This window comes from Herpailurus yagouaroundi, unplaced genomic scaffold (assembly GCF_014898765.1).
Source record: "Herpailurus yagouaroundi ecotype Mexico unplaced genomic scaffold, PumYag 166, whole genome shotgun sequence".
NCBI classification, from domain to species: Eukaryota; Metazoa; Chordata; class Mammalia; order Carnivora; family Felidae; genus Herpailurus; species Herpailurus yagouaroundi.
The window spans coordinates 36,971,928-36,993,645 of NW_024412407.1; the positions used below are offsets into that span (position 1 = coordinate 36,971,928).

Here is a 21,718-nt window from a genome sequence, read left to right on the forward strand (position 1 = left end):
GAGTAGTATTCCATTATATATATGTAACACCTCTTCTTTATCCATTCATCACTCGATAGACACTTGGGCACTTTCCATAATTTGGCTATTATTGATAATGCTGCTATAAACACTGGGTTGCATGTATTCCTTCATATCTGTATTTTTTTAACCTTTGGGTAAATACTTAGAGATGGAATTGCTGGATCGTAGGGTAGTTATCTTTTTAACTTTTTCAGGAACCTCCATATTGTTTTCCAGAGTGTCTTCACCAGTTTGCATTCCCACCAACAGTGCTAGAGCATTCCCCTTTCTATGCATCCACACTAACATTTGTTGTTTCCTGTGTGGTTCATTTTAGCTGTTCTACCTGGTGTGAGGTGATATCTCATTGTAATATTCCCTGATGGTGAGTGATGTTGAGCATTTTTTCATGTGTCTATTAGCTAGCCATCTGTATGTCTTCTGTGAAAAAATGTCTATTCATGTTTTCTGCCCATTTTTTCACTTGATTATTTGTTTTTTGGGTGTTCAGTTTTATAAGTTCTCTATAGATTTTGGATACTCAGTCTTTATCAGATGTAATTTGCAAATATCTTCTCTTATTCCAAAGATTGACTTTTAGTTTGGTTGATTGCTTCCTTCTCTATGGAGAAGCTTTTTTATCTTGATGAAGTCCCAATAGTCCATTTTTTATTTTGTTTCCTATGCCTCAGGAGATATATCTAATAAGAAGTTGCTATGACTGATGTGAAAGAGGTTATTGACTGTGTTGTCCTCTAGGATTTTGATAGTTTCCTGTCTCACATTTAGACCTTCTATCCATTTTGAATTTATTTTTTTGTATGGTGTAAGAAACTGATCCTGGTTTGTTTTTTTTTTTTTTTTTTTTTTTTTGCATATTTCTGTCCAGTTTTCTCAACACCATTTGTTGAAGAGACCATCCTCTTTCCATTGGATATTTTTTCCTGCTTTATCAAAGATTAGTTGACCATATAGTTGTGGGTCATTTCTGAGTTTTCTATTCTGTTCTATTGATCTATTTTTGTGCCAATGCCATACTGTCTTGATCACTATGGCTTTGTAATACATCTTAAAGACCAAAATTGTGATGCCTCCAGCTTTGCCTTTCTTTTTCAAGATTGATTTGGCTATTCGTGGTCTTTTGTGGTTCCATACATATTTTAAGATTGGTCTACCTCTTTGAAAACTGCTATTGGTATTTTGATAAGGATTGTATTAAATGTGTATATATTTTTTTTCCCAATCCATGATCATGGAATGTTTTTTTCATTTATTTGTGTCACCTTCTAATTTCTTTCATTACTGTTTCAGAGTTTTTAAGTACAGAGCTTTCACCTGGTTGGTTATGTTTATTCCTAAGTGTCTTATGCTTTGGGGTGCAATTTTATATGGGATTGATTCTTTAATTTCTCTTTCTGATGCTTTAGTTTTGGTGTATAGAAATGCAACAGAATTCTGTACATTGATTTTGTATCCTGCAACTTACTGAATTCATGTATTAGTTCCAGCAACTTTTTGGTGGGGTCTTTTGGGTTTTCTATATAGGGTATCATGTCATCTAGAAGTAGTGAAAATTTGACTTCTCTCTTGCTGATTTGGCTCCTTCTTATTTCTTTTTATTGTCTGATTGCTGAGGCTAGGACTTCCAGTACTATATTAAATAACAATGGTGAGAGTGGACATCCCTGTCTTACTCCTGACTGTAGAGGAAGAGCTCCCAGTTTTTCCCCACTGACGATAATATCAGCTGTGGGTTTTTTGTATATGGCCTTTATTATGTTGAGGCATATTCCCTCTATCCCTGCTTTGTTGATGGTTATTATGTTGAGTCATCATGGCTGGATGTTGTATTTTGTCAAATGCTTTTTCTGCATCTATTGGAAAGATCATAAGTTTCTTAGCCTTTCTTTTATTAATGTGCTGTATCACATTGATTGATTTACAAATAATGTACCACCATTGTAGTCCAGGAATACATCTCACCTGATCATAGTAAATGATTATTCTAATGTACTATTGGATTCAATAGGCTAGTAGTTTGTTGAGAATTTTTGCATTCATGTTCATCTAGGATATCAGTCCATAGTTCCCTTTATTGGTGGGGTGTTTGTCCGGTTTTAGAATCAGGGTAATGCTGGCCTCATAGAATGAGTTTGGAAGTGTTCCTTCCATTCATATTTTTTGGAATAATTTGAGAAAAATAAGCATCAACTCTTCTTTAAATGTTTGACAGAATTTTAAAACGTATTTGCATATTTTCATAATATTCTCTTATAATTTTACTGAAGTATTATATGCATACAGATGAAAACACATGTCATCCATGCCAACAGATGGCAGAATTTTCAAGTGTCACTGTCACATGGAATGAGGAAATGAATTTTACCAGCACTGCAAAATACCCCTTTCATGTCCTTTTCTTCATTAAAGAGCACATTATATAAATGAAATCATACTATGTGTATACTTTATATTTGGCTTTTTTGGATAAAGCTAAACTCGTGAGACCCATCCCTATAATTGCATGAATTTGTAATTTCTCGACATTCCTTGCTGTTCTATTGTCTGATTCTGCTACAACGTATTTATCCATTCTATTGATGATGCCCTTGGAATTTGGTGTATTGTTCCATTTGAGGCTACCACGAGTTCTTCTACTATTCATATTTTAGCATCAACTTTCAAATAATATATGTTTATCATTTCTTCCTTCCTTCTATGACTTTAATTAACTTCCATATCCATCTATATCTATATCACCTATATCTATATCTATATCTAATCTATATCTATATCATGTCATTATACATATCATATCTTCATAACCATTTATCTGTTGGAAGACAGTTTGTTTTCATATCTTGGCTACTGTAAGTAATGTTGTATTGAGCATGGCTGTACAGAGATCCCTTTGAAATGCTTATTTCAGTTCCTTTTAATATATACCAAGAGTGAGATTACTAGATCATTTGATAGTTCTATTTTTAATTTTTTGAAAAACCACTATACTATTTTCCATTGTGGCTGCACCAATTTACACTCCCACCTGAATTTTTCCCATTCTTCACATTCTACCAATATCTTTTCTCTTTGTGATAAAAGTCATCTGAACAGATGTGAGGTGATTATCTCATTACTTTATGCTCACTGATTTGTATTTCCCTGATGAGTCATTTGTTGGGCACCTTTTCATGTACCTACTGGCCATTTATATGTCTACTGAAAAATGTCTACTCAGATCCATTCCCCATTTTAAAAATTGGATTAGTTTCTTTTTTGTTATACTGTTGGAAAGGTTCTTTTTATATGTTGGAAATTAGCCCCTTGTCAGATGCATGGTTTGCAATTACATTCTCTCATTCAATACATTGTATTTTCAGCTTATTGATTGTTCCCTTTGCCGTGCAAAAGCTCTTTATTTCAATGTAGCCTCACTTTTTATTTTATTTTTTGGTGCCTGTGCTTGTGGTGACATATTCTAGACATTATTGCCTGGACCATTGTCAAGGATCATTTTCCTTTTGTCTGTACCAGTGATTGCATACTTTCATACATTTTTATGTTATGATTTTTTTGGTTGCTGTTTCAGTTTGAAGAATTCCCTTTAGCATTTCTATGGGATAGAGGTCTAGTACTTATGATGCATGGCTTTAACAGATCACCAGGGGAGTCATGTTGCTGTAATCCTGTGACTGCCACCTACGGCCAGAGTAGAAACAGATCCAATCCACCATCCCCTGGGATGGTGGGAAGTTCTTTATCTCTCCTGTATTGTGGAATGATAGCTTTGCTGAGTAAGGTATTCTTGGTTGAGAGTTATTTTTTGCCTTTGATCACTTTGAAAATAGTATCCCAAATTCTGGGGAAGAGGCAGAGTAAGAAGGTCCTAAACTCACCTCATCTCATGGACAAAACTAGATAACACCCACATAACTGTAAATAACCTAGAAAATGACCCAAAGACTTACAGAACAGACTCTGAACAGCTGAATGTAGAAAATAGGACACATCCAAGAGCGTAGAAAGTCCAAAGATCCAGTCACAAGCTAGGCAGACCCTCAGGACCGTGCATGAGAAGAAGGGATGCCATGAGTGTGGAGAGAGGAGAAGAAAAGGCCCTCACACAAAGCACCCCAGACATGGGGAACACACTCAGATAAGATGAATTTCCATTACATTTGGCTTCAAAAACCAGAGGGGTCTTATTTTGTGAGTTCTTATAATCAACCTGGCTTAACTCCTGGAAATTTATTTATTTTTTAAGACTTTATTTAAATCCAAGTTAGTTAACTTTTAGTGAAATATATATATATATATATATATATATATATATATATAATATCAACATTTTTGTATCCTTTGGATAGATACCTACTAGTGAAATTGCAGGGTCGTAGGGTAGCTCTATTTTTTTGTTTTTGTTTTTGTTTTTGTTTTTGTTTTTGTTTTTTGAGGAAACTCCATACTGTTTTCCAGAGTGCCTGCCACCAGCAGTGCTGAAGGGGTCCCCTTTCTTTGCATACTCACCAACAGCTGTTGTTTCCTGAGTTGTTAATTCTAGCCATTCTGACAAGCGTGAGGTGGTATCTCATTGTGGTTTTGATTTGTATCTCCCTGATGATGAGTGATGTTGAGTATCTTTTCATGTGTCTGTTTGCCATATGGATTTCTTTGGAAAAGTGTCTGTTCATGTCTTTTGCCCATTTCTTCACTGGATTACTTGGTTTTGGGAGGTGTTGAATTTGGTAAGTTCTTTATAAATTTTGGATACTAGCCCTTTATCTGATATGTCATTTGCAAATATTTTCTCCCATTCTACCAGTTTCCTTTTAGTTTTGTTGATGGTTTCCTTTGCTGTGCAGAAGTTTTTATTTTGATGAGGTCCAATAGTTCATTTTTGCTCTTGGTTCCCTTGCCTCTGGGGACATGTATAGTAGGAAATTGCTGTGGGTGAGGTCAAAGAGGTTGCTGTCTGTTTTCTCCTCTAGGGTTTTGATGGTTTCTTGTCTTACATTTAGTTCTTTCATTTATTTTGTGTTTATTTTTACGTATGGTGTAAGAAAGTGGTCCAGATTCATTCTTCTGCATGTTGCTATCCAGTTTTCCCAAAACCATTTGCTGAAGAGACTTTTTTTCCATTGGATATTCTTTCCTTCTTTGTCAAAGATTAGTCGGCCATACATTTGTGGGTCCATTTCTGGGTTCTCTATTCTGTTTCATTGATCTCAGTGTCTGTTTTTGTGCCAGTACCATACCATCTTGATAATTACAGCTTTGTAATTCAGCTTGAAGTGTGGAATTGTGGTGCCTCCAGCTTTGGTTTTCTTTTTCAGGATTACTTTGGATACTTGGGGTCTTTTGTGGTTCCATACAAATTTTAGAACCGTTTGTTCTAGCTCTGTGAAGAATGCTGGTGTTATTTTGATAGGGATTGCATTGAATGTGCAGATTGCTTTGGGTATTATCTACATTTTAACAATATTTGTTTTCCTAATCCATTTGCATGGAATATTTTTCCATTTCTTTGTGTCTTCTTCAATTTCTTTCATAAACTTTCTATAGTTTTCAGCATACAGATCTTTTACCTCTTTCGTTAGGTTTATTCCTAGATATTTTATGGTTTTAGGGGCAATTATAAATGGGATCAATTCCTTGATTTCTCTCTCTGCTGCTTCATTAAGGGTGTATAGAAGTGCAACTGATTTCTGTGCATTGATTTTTACAACCTGCGACTTGGCTGAATTCCTGAATCTGTTCTAGCAGGTTTTGGGTTGAGTCTTTGGGTTTTCCACACAGAGTATCCTGTTGTCTATAAAGAGTGAACGTTTGACTTCTTCCTTGCTGATTTGGATGGCTTTTATTTCTTCTTGTTGTCTGGTCACTGAGGTTAGGACTTCCAACACTACCTTGAACAGTGGTGGTGATAGTAGACATCCCCGTCGTATTCCTGACTTTAGGGGGAAGGCTCTCGGTTTTTCCCACACTGAGAATGATATTAGCTGTGGGTCTTTCATATATGACGTTTATGGCCTTGAGGTATGTCCTTTTTATTCTTACTCCCTTGAGAGTTTTCCTCGAGGAAGAGTGCTGCCTTTTGTCTCATGCTTTTCTGCTCCTATTGAGAGGACTGTGTTGTTCTGAATCTTTCTTTGATTAATGTGAACACCTGCATCTTTTAAACCGAGTAGTTGTAGCTCTGGGAGAGCCCAGAGAGCATAGAACACTTATTCTTCACCCTTAAAGAGACAGCACAACAAAAACATGAATTGAAAAACACCTGGGATATACAAGAAAGAGATATATTTACTAATCTCAGAGCGTGTGCTGGAGGGCAGGGATCTTTAGGATATTCTTTTCCAAGAACAAAGGAGCTGTCTGGTGCCATCTCCCTCTCTTGCTCTCTAGCATAGTGACCAAGACACCTGTGAGAATCAGTGCTTTGCCGATGATCTCCACCCAACTTGATTACACCGTATGTTACTTCTGTGCTACCCTGCAAACCCACCTATTCTGCCAAGCGCCTCCCCAGGTCTCTTCCCACAGCAGACCTGAGTAAGCCTTGTTAATACCATGTTCCTTGCCTCACATTCTCCTTTGAACCTGCCCCTTTCAATATGCCCTTGGCCAGAGCCTATCCAAAGTGGTGCCACAAGCCTGGTAGTAGGCAAGCAGCCACAACAGGGGCCAGCACCACTCCAGAGGTTTCCTGCCCTGGGAGACAAGGGAACGTACCACACATCCAGGTCCAAATGTGGCCCAGTAGAGAGCTGAGGTCTGATATCTAGTCTGACTGCATGCACTGCTCACAAAACTTCTCATGGAAGAACATAGGGATGATGCCCTGCCATTCTGTGCTACCGAATCTTTGGCAAATGCCTGGTCTGACTCAACTCAAGCTCAAGGAAGCCCCAGGATGTCCCACTAATAACACTAGAACCAAACTCTGCTCCCAACAGACTCAGAGAATCATTGCAGATGACTGGAGTGAAAGCAATAGCAGCTCAGGCACAACAGTGGGGCTCGCACAACACACAGGAGACACCCCTGTAATGCCAGGTTCTTCTGAACAAGTGACATTACATAGCAGGGCTCTACAGGAACTCTTCTTCATAAAGCTGCTACTTTCAAGAACAGGGATGTAGCTGCCTTTCCTAACACACAGAAATGGACACAGAGTTAGGCAAAATGTGGAGAGAGAGGAATGTTTCAGTGAAAGAATAGGACAAAATCACAGCAAAATATGTAAACGAAACATTGATAAGTAGTATGTTTGATAGAGAATTTAAAAGCAATGGCCATAAAGATACTCACTGACTTTGAGAAAAGAGTGGAAGACCTCGGTGAGACCCTCAACGGAGAAAGAAAAAATACACAATAACTGAAATTAAAAGTAAACCAGAAGGAGTAAATAGTTCACTAAAGGAAGTAGAAGACATGAGCAACCTGGAGTACAGAGTAGTGGAAAGCAATCCAACTGACCCTGAGAAAGAAAATAACAATAAATGAAAATAGAACAAGGAAGTTTGGAGACACCATCAAATGTAATAACATTTGCTTTATAGAGATCCTAGAAGGAGAAGAGAGAGAAAAGGTGGTAGAATATTTATTTGAAGAAATAAGAGGTGAAGTAAGTTACCTTAAGGAGATCTACACCAAGACACATAGCAATTAAAATGACAAAAAGTAGGGATCAAGAGAGAATCTTGAAAGCATCACGAGAAAGGGAAACAGTTACATACAACAGAGACACCATAAGGCTATTGGCTGCTTTTTCACCAGAAACTTTGCTGGCCAGAAGGGAACCGCATGATACATGTAGAGTGCTGAATGAAAGAAAAAATCTGCAGTGAGGAATACTTTTTCCAACAAGGCTATCATTCAGAACAGAAGGAGAGATAGAGTTTCCCAGATAAACAAAAGTTAAAGGAATTTACGACCACTAAACCATCCCTTCAAGAAATGTTAACAAGGACTTTTTGAGTGGAAAGGTAAGACCACAAGGAGGACTAAGAAAAACAGGAAGCACAAAAGCACTCAAATTAAGTATATCTATAAAAATCTGGCAAGGGATTCACAAAATAAAAGGATATAAAGTATGACACCATACACCTAAAATGTGTGGTGGGAGAGCAGTAAGAATGGGTTCAAAAGAGACTATCAACATAACATAGACTGCTATAATATGCAGAAGATGTTAACATAAACCTAATGGTAACCAGAAATCAAAAACCAGTAATAGATATGTAAGAATAAAGATAAAGGAATCCAAATATGTCATTAAAGAAAGCTAGGAAACCATGAGAGAAAAGAGCAAGAGAAGAAAGGAACGGAATGGAATGGCAAAACAACCATAAAATAGGTAACAAAATGGCAATAATTACATACCTGTCAATAAGTACGTTGAATGTAAATGAACTAAATGCTCCATCAAAAGACACAGGGTGACGGAATGGATAAAAAAAGCAAGACCCATGTATATGTGCCTTCAAGACACTCACTTCAGAGCTAAAAACACATGAAAATGAAAGTGAAAGGATGGAAAAGGATTTCTCATGCAAATGGAAGCTAAAAGAAAGCCAGGGTAGCAATACTCATTTCAGACAAGATAGACTTTAAAACAGATTGTAACAAGAGACAAAGAATGACACTCTATAACCATCCAACAAAAAGACAAAACAATTATAAATATTTATGCAACCAACATGGGAGCACCCAAATACATAAAGAAATTAGTAGCAAACTACAAGGAAGTAACTGATAGAAATACAATAATAGTAAGGGGCTTTAACTCCCCACTTATACCAATGCATACATCATCCAAACAGAATATCAACAAAGAAACAGTGGCTTTGAATGACACACTGGAACAGATGGATTTAACAGATATATTCAGAACATTCCACCCTAAAAGAGCAGAGCACACATTCTTTTCAAGTGCAGATGGACCATTCTCCAGAATAGGCCACAAAGCAAGACTCAGCAAACTGAAAAACACTGAAGTCATACCATGCATCTTTTCTGACCACAATGCTATAAAATTAGAAATCAGCCACAAGAAAAAAATATGGAATGAACACAAATACATGAAAGTTAAATTTCATGCTACTAAACAGTAAATGGGACAACTAAGAAATCAAAGAGGAAATAAAAAAATAAATAGAGGCAAATGAAACTGAAAACACAACAGTGTAAAGTGTTTGGGATACAGCAAAAGCTCTTTAACAAGAAAGTTTATTGCAATACAGGCCCACATCAAGAAGAAGAAAAAATCACAAATAAACATCGAAAACTTACACTTAAGGAGCTAGAAAAAGAAACAAAAACAAAGGAAAAACCAGAATGTAAATAATAAAGATTAGAGCAGAAATAAATGATATAGAAAGTAAACAAAGAATAGAACAGATCAATGAAATCCAGAGCTGGTTCTTTGAAAAGATTAAAAAAAAACCTGATAATCTTCTAACCAGATTAACTGAGAGAGAGAGAGAGAGAGAGAGATAGGAATCAAATAAAATTACCACTGAAAGAGGAGAAATAACAACTGACACCACAGAAATACAAAGGATTGTAAAAGAACATTATATGCCAACAAACTGGACAAGCTAAAAATAATGGATGAATTCTTAGAAACATATAACCTCCCAAAACTGAACATGAAGAAATAGAAAATTGAACAGACTGATTACCAACAATGAAATTGAACAGTAACAAAAGACTTCCAGGACCAGATGGCTTCACAGGTGAATTTACCAAACACTTAAAGAAGAGTTAATGCTTATTCTTTTCTAACCATTTAAAAAATAGAAGTGGAAGGAGAGCTTCCAGATTCATTCTGTGAGTCTAGCATTACCCTGACACCAAAACCAGATAAAGACACTAGAAAAACAACAACAACAACAACAAAAACAAAACCCAGAACTACAGCCTATTATCTCTGATGAACCCAGATGCAAAAGTCCTCAATAAAATATTAGCAAACTAGATCCAACAATACACTAAAAAATTATTCACACTAATCAAGTGGAATTTATTGCTGGGATGCAAATATTCAGTATTTGTAAATCAATCAGTGTGATGCATTACATCAACAAGAGAAAAAATAAAACCCATATCATCACTTTAATAGCTGGAGAAAAACCATTTGACAAGTACAACATCCGTTTTTGTTAAAAATCCTTAACAAAGTAGGTTTACAGGGAACATACCTCAATATAATAAAGGCCATATATGAAAGTCCACAGCGGGCATCATCCTCAATGGTGAAAAACTAAAAGCTTTTCCCCTAAAGTCAGGAATAAGAAAAGGTTGCCCACCTCACAATCTTATTCAAAATAGTACTGGAAATCCTAGCCACGGCAATCAGACAACACAAAGAAATAAAAGATATCCAATTGGTAAGGAAGAAGTAAAACTTTAACTATTTGCAGATGACATCATACCTCTATTTAGAAAACCCATGAGACTCCACCAAAAAATTGTTAGACCTGATACGTGGATTCAGTAAAAAGGCAGGACACAAAAATCAATATACAGAAATCTGTTGCATTTCTATACACCAACAATGAAGTAGCAGAAAGAAATATTAAGAAAACAATCTCAGTCAGTTGGGCATCCAACTTCGGCTCAGGTCATGATCTTGCAGTGGGTGGGTTCGAGCCCCGCGTCGGGCTCTGAGTTCAGAGCCTCAAGCCTCCTTCAAATTCTGTGTCTCCTCTCTCTGCCCTTCCCATGCTCATGCTCTGTCTCACTCTGTCTCTCCATAATAAATAAACATAGAAAAAAATTAAAAAAAAAGGAAACAATCTCATTTAAAAGTGCATGAAAAATTACCTAGGAATAAGTTAAACCAAGAAGGTAAAAGACATGTACTCTGAAACTGTAAATCATTGATGAAGGAAATGAAAGACAACACAAATGGAAAGTCATTCTATGCTCATGAATTGGAAGAACAAATATTGTTAAAATGTGCATGCTATCCAGAGAAATCTACAGATTTAATGTAATCCATATAAAAATACCAACAGCATTTTTCCACAGAACTAGAACAAAGGATCCTAAAATTTGTATGGAACCACAAAAGATGCCCAATAACCAAAGCAATCTTGAAAAAGAAGAGCATCACTGGAGGTATCAAAATTCCAAATTTCAAGATGCACTACAAAGCTGTTATAATCAAAATAGTGTGATACTGGCACAAAAATAGATGCAGAGATCAATTGAAAGAATAGAGAGCCCAGAAATAAACCCAGAAGTATATGGTCAATTCATCTTTGACAAAAGAGGCAAGGATATGCAATGGGAAAAAGTCTCCTAAACAAATAGTGCTGGGAAAACTGGACAGCTACCTGCAAAACAACGCTAACTAATGTGGATGTAAATTTTAAAAAATAAAAAATAAAATTAAAATTAAAAAAGAAACAATGAAATTGGACCACTTTCTTGCACCACACAGACAAACAAACTCAAAATGGATTGAGGACCATGTGAGAGCTGAAACCATAAAAATCCTAGAAGAGAGCAGAGGCAGTAATTTCACTGATATTGTCCACAGCATCATTTTTGTAGATATGCTTCCCGAAGCAAAGTAAACTATTTGGATTAAATCAAAATAAAAAAAGCTTCTGCATAACAAAGGAAATAACCAAATTAAAACACAGCATACTATATGGGAGAAGATATTTGCAAATGACATATCCAACAAAGGGTTGGTTAGTATCCAAAATACATGAAGACCATATACAACTCAACACCAAAAAAAAAAAAAAAAAAAAAAAAAAAAAAAAAAGGCAAAAAACCAATAAAACCCTCCAAATACTCCAATTAAAGTATGGGTAGAAGACATGAACAGACATTTCTCCAAAGAAGAAACACAGATGGCCAACAGATACATGAAAAGATGCTCGACAGCACTGATCATCAAGGAGATGCAAATCATAACTACTATGAGATATCATGTCACATCTGTCAAAATGGCTAAAATAAAAAAAAAAACCACAAGAAACAGCAAGTGTGGGCAAGGATGTGGAGAAAAAGGAACGCTTGTGCATGACTGTGAATGAAAACTGATGCAGCCTACTGTGGAAACAGTATTGATATTCCTTAAAAAATTAAAAATAGAACTCTCCTATGATCTGGAATTCCACTACTGAATATTTATCCACAGGATATAAAAACATTAATTTGAAAAGGTATAGACACAATTGCAATGTGTTTATTGCAATGGAATATTTCTCAGGCATAAAAAGTAATGAATCTTGTTATTTGAAAAAACTTGGAAGGATCTAAAGAGCATAATGCAAAGTGAAATAAGACAGTCAGAGAAAGACAAAGACCGTATGATTTCACATATATGTGGAATTTAAGAAACAAAACATGTGAACCAGGAAAAAAAGAGACAAACCGAAAACAGACTCTCACTATGGAGAACAAACTGATGGTTACCAGAAGGGAAGTGGATGGGGGATGGGTGAAATAAGTAAACGGGATTAAGACTATACTTATGATGAGCAATGAGAAACGTACAGAGATGCTTAATCACTTTATTACATACCTGAAACTAATAAAACACTGTAGTATGTTAGCTGTACTGCAAGTAAAAAGAAGAAAGAAGAAAAATAAAACATTCTACCCTCTCTGGGCTTGTGCATGGGAGAAGGTTTGGCTGAGGTGACCCTTCTTGGCATGCTGGGACTCAAACCCCTCCAAGCAGTATTGGAGCCATAGTGCTAGGAACAAGTGCAAATGGAACTTCCACGGTGTAGGGTCCTGGGCAGTTTCACTTGCTGTCACTCTGGAACTGATGGCTACGGTGGAGGCACGTGCCGATATCCGAGGGATACTGTAATTACATCTCAGGGGATAGATAGTCATTGTGACTCTGGCTGGTGAAGCAAATGCCTCAGTGACACAGATTCTGGGATTATGAGGTTCAGGGATGCTTGGGCACAGAGGCAGGGTGTAGTAGTCCAGGGACAAGGTGGCAGTCTGGGAATGCTTGAAAATTTTGCATATGCATTAATGATAATAGCCTATTCAATTTACCCCATTTCAGCTTACGGATGATTTCATAAAAGCGCTCTGCTTTCAGATAGGGAGGGAAACCTGTATGTACTTCTGAAACAGTGCTGAAGCCAGCTAATACTGGTTTCTGACCACTAATTATGCATATCTTTTTCAACACCGTGCTCATGATTTCACATTGGTGACTTGAACCTTTCGCAGCGACTGTGCACCACAGAAATCAACAAGTGCTAACAAAATAAGGTTTTCTTTCCTCTCTGATGTGCTCAATTACCAGCACAAGGTTGTATCCATATATGGTATAGACCCAACCATACAGTGTTATAATTGTGGCTTTAAATAATCTTACCTCTTAAAAAATTGAGAGAAGCAAACACACACAGAGACTTTTAAATTTACCCACATATTTACCATTTCTATTGATCTTTTTTTCCTTCTTGTGGACACCATCCCTTGTCATCTACTTTTAGCTTGAAAAACATTTACGGAGAACAGGTCTGCTAAGAAACTCTGTTAGGTCGTCATGCACCTTCTGTTTTGAAAGACTGTTTTGCTGAATTTGGAACGTTTGTGTGACAAGCTTTCTTTGTCATGTTTTGCTTTGTTGTGGGTTTTTTTTTTTTTTTTTGAGGGGTTTTGGTTTGTGTCTTGTTTTTTTGTTTTCTTCAGCACATTCAGCTCTTTGGTTTTGACCTTCCCTGTTTTTATTCTTCATGGTTTCTGGTGAGAACTTCTCTATTAATCATATTATTAGTTGTAATTAAATGTAATTAGTAGTTTTTTCCTTGCTGCTTTCAAGATCCCCTCTTTCTGTTTGCTTTTTATTTTATTTTTAATTGTGGTAAAAAAAATAATAGAAAATTTACCAAATTACCCATTTATATAAAAAATAAACTTTATTTCTGAGAGAAATTTTAGGGTCATATCAAAGCTGAGAGAAGGCACACAGGTTTCCTATATATGCTTACTGTCTACACATGCATAGACTCTCCCATTGTTAATATCTCCCACCTTAGGGTTACACTTGCTACAACTGATGAAAGTACATTGACACATCTTTATCACCAAAAGACCATAGTTTAAATTAAGGTTTACTCTTGATTATGTACATTTTATGAGACTGGAGAGATGTGTAAAGACCTTTATCATCCATTACATATTTATATACTATAGGCTCACTGCCCTAAAAATCCTCTGTCCTTCACCTATTATCAATCCTTCCCTTCTTTCTCAGCTCTGGCAACCACTGATCTTTTTACTGTTTCCATAGTTTTATTTATTTTTTTCCAGGACATCATATAGTTGGAATCACACAATGTCTCACATCTTATCCACTACACTTTAACAGTTTCATGCATCTTACCCAACTCTAAGCATACAGTTCATGAGTGCTAACTGTATTCACATCGTTGTCCAACAGATCTCTAGAACTTTCACCTTGCAAAACTGGAACTCCATACTCAATGGACAGAATGAACTTCTCTACTTTCCCCCGAACCCTTAGCAATCACCATTCTACTTGCTGTTTCCATCAGTTTGACTGCTTTAGATACTTCCTAGAAGTGGAATCGTATTCTTGTGTGTGTGTGACTGGCTTATTTCACTCAGCATGATGTCCTGGAATTTCAACCATGTTGTAGCATGTGATAGGATTTCCTTCCTTTTTAAGGCTGAATAATAATATTACACTGTTCTGTGTATACTGCTTTTTTTTTTTTTTTTTTTTCTCCTTTCTTCCATCAGTGGACATTTGGGCTGCTTCTACTGGTTGACTTTTGTGAATAATGCTGTAGTGAGATGGGTGTGCAGGTATCTCTTCGAGATCTTGGTTTCAATTCTTTTAGAAAATTTCCTACACGTGGGATTGCTGATTCATGGGGCAATTCTATTTTTAATTTTTGGAGGGAGCTTTATACTGTTTTACATAATAGCTGACCAATTTGCTTTCCCAATGACAATGTGCCAGGGTCCTCTTTTTCCACCTCCTTTTTTCCTAAATAGTATCCATCCTAGTAAGTATGAGGTGATATCTCATTATGGTTTTGATTTGAATTTTTCTGACAATCAGTGATATTGAACACCTTTACATATGCTTTTGGACCATTTGTATATTTTCTAATGTCTATTCAATTCCTTTACCCATTTCTTTTAAAAAAAATTTTTTAACGTTTTATTTATTTTTGAGGCAGAGAGAGACAGAGCATGAACGGGGGAGGGGCAGAGAGAGAGGGAGACACAGAATCGGAAGCAGGCTCCAGGCTCTGAGCCATCAGCCCAGAGACCGACGCGGGGCTCGAACTCATGGACCGTGAGATACGTGACCTGAGCCGAAGTCGGACGCCCAACCGGCTAAGCCACCCAGGCACCTCCTACCCATTTCTTATTTGGGTTATTGGGTTTTTGTTTTTATTAGTGACATTGTATTCCTTATATATTTTGGATATAAATCTTTGTTTTGGTATATGACTTGCAAGCATTTTTCCACTATATCTTTCATTCTGTGGATCATGTCCTTTGATGCAAAGAAATGTTTTAATTTGACGTAGCCCATTTGTCTACAAAGGTCTTTTCCTTTGTAGTCTGTGCTTTTGGTGTCATATCCAAGAAGTCATTGCCAAATAAAATTTTATGTACTTCCCTCCATGTTTTCTCCAAGGAATTTGATAGTTTTACATCTTATGTTTGTGTGTTTAGTCCATTTTTAAAAAAAAATATTAAAATTTTTTTAATGTTTATTCATTTTTGAGAGAGACAGAGTGTGAGCAGGGGAGGGGCAAAAAGAGAAGGAGACACAGAATCTGAAGCGGGCGCCAGGCTCTGAGGTGTCAGCACAGAGCCCCACATGGGGCTCAAATTCACGAACTGTGAGATCATGACCTGAGCTGAAGTCAGATGCTTAACCGATTGAGCCAAGCAGGTGCCTTGTGTTTAGCCCGATTTTTAAACAAAGTTTATTTATTTATTTTGTGTGTGTGGGAGAGAGAGTGCACACAAAATTGGGGGAGGGGCAGACAGAGAGGGAGAGAGAATCCCAAGCAGGCTCTTGCACTGTCAGTGTGGAGCCCGATGTGGGTTCGAACTCATGAACCACGAGATCATGACCAGAGCTGGGGTCAGATGCTTAAACTGACTGAGCCACCCAGGTGTCCCGATGATGTTTAGTCCATGTTGAATGAACTTTATTATGGGGCATAAACCTAAGCATCCACCTTCATTCTTTTGTGTGTGGGTAGTCAGTTTTCTGGCACCATGTGTGAACGATACTACCCTTTCCATCCTAAATGGTCTTCTCACCCTTATCAAAAATGATTAGCCTGACTACACATGGGTTTGTGTCTGGATGTATTTTTAAGTTATTGTTTCCACGGGGGATGAAGGGCCTGGGGCTTCTTATTGTTTTCTGTTGCTGGTGTCATTCCCCCTCTAATCTGAACACGGATCAGATCTGGATCTAATCTGTGGATTTTGTGGTAGATAATGTGGTTTAAGTCTGCTGGAGGTGGGAGATATGCCTCCCATTCCCTGATTTTCACACTGACTTAAGTCACCTCATAATCCACCCTGTTCCCTCGGGCTTATTTTTTTTTTGTTTGTGTTCGCAAGTGACACTTAATGGTCACTTCATGGTCATTCCATTATCATGTCGTGAGATGTGGGTTCCTTGTGCTCATTCTGTTAGTAGTTTGCTGAGCCACTGGGTTCCACAAATATTTTTAAAATGCTATTTAAGAAGTTATTCTTTCACCGTGTGTTAATATTGCTTTTCTGTTTGTTTGTTTGTTTGTTTGTTTGTTTGTTTTCTTCTGCTTCTTTTATCCTCCTTTGATTTTATTCAGACCCATGGTGGTTTTCTGATTATTGAAGATCTCTGAACTCTGTTATTTTTTCTCTCTCATTCTATGGGATGAATAAAGTTTTTCATCAAGTTTTTCTTTTGCATCTCCAATTTTCTATAGAGCCAATGGAGTGAATTTTTCATTTCAGGTATTTATAAACTCAGAATTTCTCTGTGTTTTCTCCACATAGTTTCATTTTTCTACTGATATTTCCTAGTTGTTATGTTGCTGCCATATTTTCATTTAATTATTTGAACATAGTTTCCTTTATAACTTACAAATATTCATAAATGTTACTTTAAAATACTTTTTTTTTTTTTCAGTAATTCTAACATCTTTCCCAGGAAAAGTTTCTATTGACTTTAGTATGGAAGACATTTTCTGGTTTCTTTGCGTGTTTTAAAAGTTTTTTAGGTACACATTTCTGATAATGTAGTTTAGTAAACATGCATTGTATTTCATTTTTCTTAGATTTCTTATTTTTGGAGCTTGCATAGCTTTTACTGCAAAATCAGTTTTTCCTAATTCTTATCGTTTGTTTGTTTATTTATTTATTTACTTACAGCCTATTTTCCTAGGGATTGCCCTTGTGATTTTGCAGCTTAGATGTCAACCACTAATTTTTTAAAGGTTGTGTTCAAATACTGCAAATCAGTAAGGCTTCCACCCTCTGCCATGTGATGGATGTGCAGGTGTATGTGTATGTGTGTGGGGAGGGGTGGGGGGTGTGTGTGGGAGGGGAGTGCTCATAACTTTACTGTCAATTCTCAAGTCTCAGCTTTCGCTTTTATCTGGGTCTCCTCTACATGTGGGCGCATTTTCCCCATCAGCTAAAAGTGTGTAGAGAGCTAATATCATCTCTTCTGTTGTACTTTTCCCTTCAATATCTTCCCATTTTACTTACTGGGGGCCTTGAGCTCAGATAAAGGAAAGTGTGAGTTTCCCTCATTCATTATCAAGCAAACTCACCACTTTGAGCTGAAAAAGCAATGGTTATTTCATCCCCTTCCCCACTCTTACTCATGTCTGCCCTTGAGGCAACTGCATCATGATTTTTTCAGTCTTCCCAAAGTGTAAATAGTACAATTCTTTTTTTAAAAAAATTTTTTTAAATGTTTATTTTTAAGAGAGCTCGAGTGGGGAAGGATCAGAGGGAGATACAGAATCTGAAGCAGGCTCCAGGCTCTGAGCTGTCAGCACAGAGCTCAACGCGGGGCTCGAGCTCATGAACCGTGAGATCGTGACCTGAGGCGAAGTCAGACGCTCAACCCACTGAGTCACCCAGGTGCCCCATAAATAGTACAATTCTTTTTTTTTTTATTAAAAATTTTTTTAATGCTTATTTATTTTTGAGAGGGCGAGAGAGAGGCAGAGCATGAACAGGGGAGGGGCAGAGAGAGGGAGACACAGAACAAGAAGCAGGCTCCAGGCTCGGAGTTGTCAGCACAGAGCCTGACGCGGGGCTCGAACTCATGGACCGGGAGAACATGACCTGAGCTGAAGCCGGATGCTCAACTGACTGAACCACCCAGGCGCCCCAATAGTACAATTCTTTTTTATCACTGCACTAGGGTGGGTAGGTGGAGAGGCATGGGAGCAGTCCTAGGCAAGAAGATTACAAAGGTACTTCTTATTTGAATCTCTAGGAGTTTTTAAAATAATAAATATTTCACAAGTTATTATTATTAACCTCAGGGCAATTGTCAGAACCCCAAATTATTATCCATGGCAGTGTGTCTTCTTCACTTAGTCCTACTAAGATATCTTTACAATGGGTTCAGTGCGTAGCACTGTATTACAATTTGAAAGATTCTATAAAGTCACAAAGAATGAGCTTGACTTGTTACTACAAAGTTCACATGAGTATAAGAGCTTTGATGTGACTTCTAATAAAATTTGTTTTCTCATAGTGTATGTTGGACTTCTTCATTCATTCTTCATGGTGTAGAGTCTCCCAGACAAGAAATAATAGTTCATGGCTGTGGCCCAAAGGCTTAACTTTCCTTTCCAAACCGTAAGTTTCTTCACAACTCCTTTATTTTATGCCTCAAAGAATTTGTCATAGGAAAAAAAAAAAAAAAACAGCTTTAATGGAACAAATTTATTTATTTATTTATTTAATTTTTTAAAATGTTTATTTATTTTTGACACAGAGAAAGACAGAGCGTGAACAGGGGAGGGTCAGAGAGAGGGAGACACAGAATCTGAAGCAGGCTCCAGGCTCCGAGCTGTCAGCACAGAGCCCGACAGGGGGCTCGAACTCACGGAGTGTGAGATCATGACCTGAGCTGAAGTCGGATGCTTAACCGACTGAGCCACCCAGGCGCCCCTTAATGGAACAACTTTAGAAACACCATTGTTGAAGTGTTTCCATAGAAAAATAATATGGAAAATATTCAGATTTAGATACATAACTCTTAGTCCAAATGGATTGCATGTTCATTAAGATTTAAAATTATGTATTACCAAGATTAATTAGATATTATTTTCTATATTTCAGGTTGTCAGTATCTTCAGAGTGGGACCACAATTGTACATTTTTATACGTTCAGGCCAAAAAAATTTTAATTGAATCCTGCTTAGAAATAAAAACATATATTTGTAAGCACCAGGCACTTCAACCTACCTAAATCTGATATAATGCTGCTTCACCGTCTATAAAGAACATATTTCTCATTTCTTCAAGCCATATGATTATTTTCTTAGAGTTATCTGTTTAAGATTTTATTTTTTACAACAGTTTTGGGTTCACAGCAAGATTAAGAGAATGGTACAGAGATTTCCCATAACCCTCCAGTATGCACATATGCATGCCGTCTCCCATCATCAACATCACTCATTAGAATGCTTTACTTGTTACCCAGGATTAATCTTCATTGATATATCATAATCCCCCAAGGTCCAAAGAGTATCTGAGGTTTTACCTTTAGGGTTGTAGAATTATTTTTAAATCTTTATTTATATTAACATAAAAAAATATATACTCAGGAATATATCATCCATTTGTTAAACTTTTTTTATTTATTAAAATAAATTACATACACATTATAAATGATAATATCAAGCATTATTATGATAAAGCCCTCGGTAGGGTGAAAAAGCCCACTCATATTTCCAAATTAATTGATTTGTTCTAGCCCTAAAGGGGCTGCATGTGAAGGTTGAACGACCCAGAGTGGCAAGGTTATCAGTCAGTGTTGAGGTAGGAGACAGAAACCAGGAGAAGTTTGATATAAAGAATTATTAACTATATGGGAAAGCCTAGCATGAGGGGATGAAACAAAGTTATAAGAATACCTTAGGCTTAAAGGAAAGTACCGAAAGGAGGGATCACTGGGAAGCCAGGTCCGCTCTCTGAAGAGGGGATTTAGATGTCACCGAGGACAATGTGGGTGCACACAGCTTCATGGCCGACATGCTCACTGGATTGACCTGGGGCAGAGCAGCTCCACGGTCCCCTGGCTGAACTTGGTGAGGAAGGATCTCGGTCTGAGACTGGCAGGGAGGAAGAACCCCCTGCCAGGGTGTTAGCAGGTAGAGGCTGGAAGAGGAAACTTTAACTGGCACGGGCCACAGACACTCGTGGAGGCTGAATACACAGGACTTCCTGCAAACAGGCAGCTGGCAACCAAGCCATAGTGGCCAAAGGAGAGAAAACACCAAGGAACCAGGAAGAAGAGCCCTTTCTGCTGCAGTGTCTCTCGATGGCCTTTTACCAACAGAAGTCAACCTCCTGTGAGACGACAAGAGAGAAAATTGATAGGATCTTGCACCGTTATCTGAGAAAAGAGCACTGAGGGATAGATTTGGAGCTGAGAGTACTAAATCGATAACCAGGCACTCAGGGTATCATGCAACAAGCCCAGGGTTGCCGTCTAAGAGCCATTCAGATCTGCCCACTTCCTCAGAGAATGGAACCAAGCTGTACCTTCTGAATCCGTTTTAGTGCAGCACTAATCAAAGATCAGATTCATTTTTGGGGAGAGGTTGCTTTTTCAGTGAATAACAACCAGTGTCCTTTGGTACTTCTTCTTGTCTGCTGTTTTCCTCACCAGGATTTCAGATATTTTGGAAGGTATCTTGTTTTATTAAATTATCTGTGTCCTCACTCTGTCGTTCTGTGCCAGCAAATTTAAAAATATACTTTGGCAGGGGCACCTGGGTGGCTCAGTCAGTTGAACGTCCAACTTCGGCTCAGGTCATGATCTCACGGTTCGTGAGTTTGAGCCCCGCGTCGGGCTCTGTGCTTTGGATCCTCTGTCCCCCTCTCTCTGCCCTGGCTTTGTTTCCACTCTCCCAGTAAATCAATCAATCAATCAATCAATCAATCAATACTTTGGCATGAAAAATAAAATAGTAATTGATGAAGAAAACAAGAATTAAACATGTACAGATATTTGTGTGGGTAAAACAGCTAGTTATTGCCAAATCACGAGACAAACTTTAGTAATTTGATAGTGATTCAGAGATTTTTCTACTGTAATTCAGTGACAAGAGGAAGAGAGATAAAACTCAAAGTCGCAAAATAAATTCGCATTTCATATGCTTTGATCTCTTGAATATAGACATATTCTTTATATTTATTTCCCATGTTCATACAGAGGAAATAGATGGATATTCACAGTTAATTTCATATAATAGGTAAGTGGCAGATGTACTAATTGCTAAACTTGTGTTACAAACAACCCAAATTTCATTGGCATCTAAAAATAAGCCTTTATGTCTCGTTCACCCATTTGTGGTTTGGCTGCGTTTTAGTTGATGAGCTTGGGTTGCATGGGCTTGACTGCAAACCACAGATGCAGCTCAGATCCTTTTGTATTGTTTATTCTTAGAACAGTGGGCTATGTGGTATACGA

General features: G+C 37.4%; 1 protein-coding gene across 2 annotated transcripts in view; it reads left to right on the plus strand.

Annotated features, from left to right (window-relative positions):
- LOC121038947 (NKG2-F type II integral membrane protein-like) overlaps positions 1–21,419 on the plus strand; it is a 28,463-nt gene extending 7,044 nt beyond the window's left edge. For both annotated transcript variants that reach the window (XM_040488933.1, XM_040488934.1), the window contains 2 exons: positions 18,770–18,873; positions 19,360–21,419. In XM_040488933.1, the coding sequence (XP_040344867.1) occupies positions 18,770–18,873; positions 19,360–19,489 (234 nt within the window). In that variant the 3' untranslated portion in view covers positions 19,490–21,419. The remainder of the gene's footprint in view (positions 1–18,769; positions 18,874–19,359) is intronic.
- Positions 21,420–21,718: the final 299 nt, after the last annotated feature.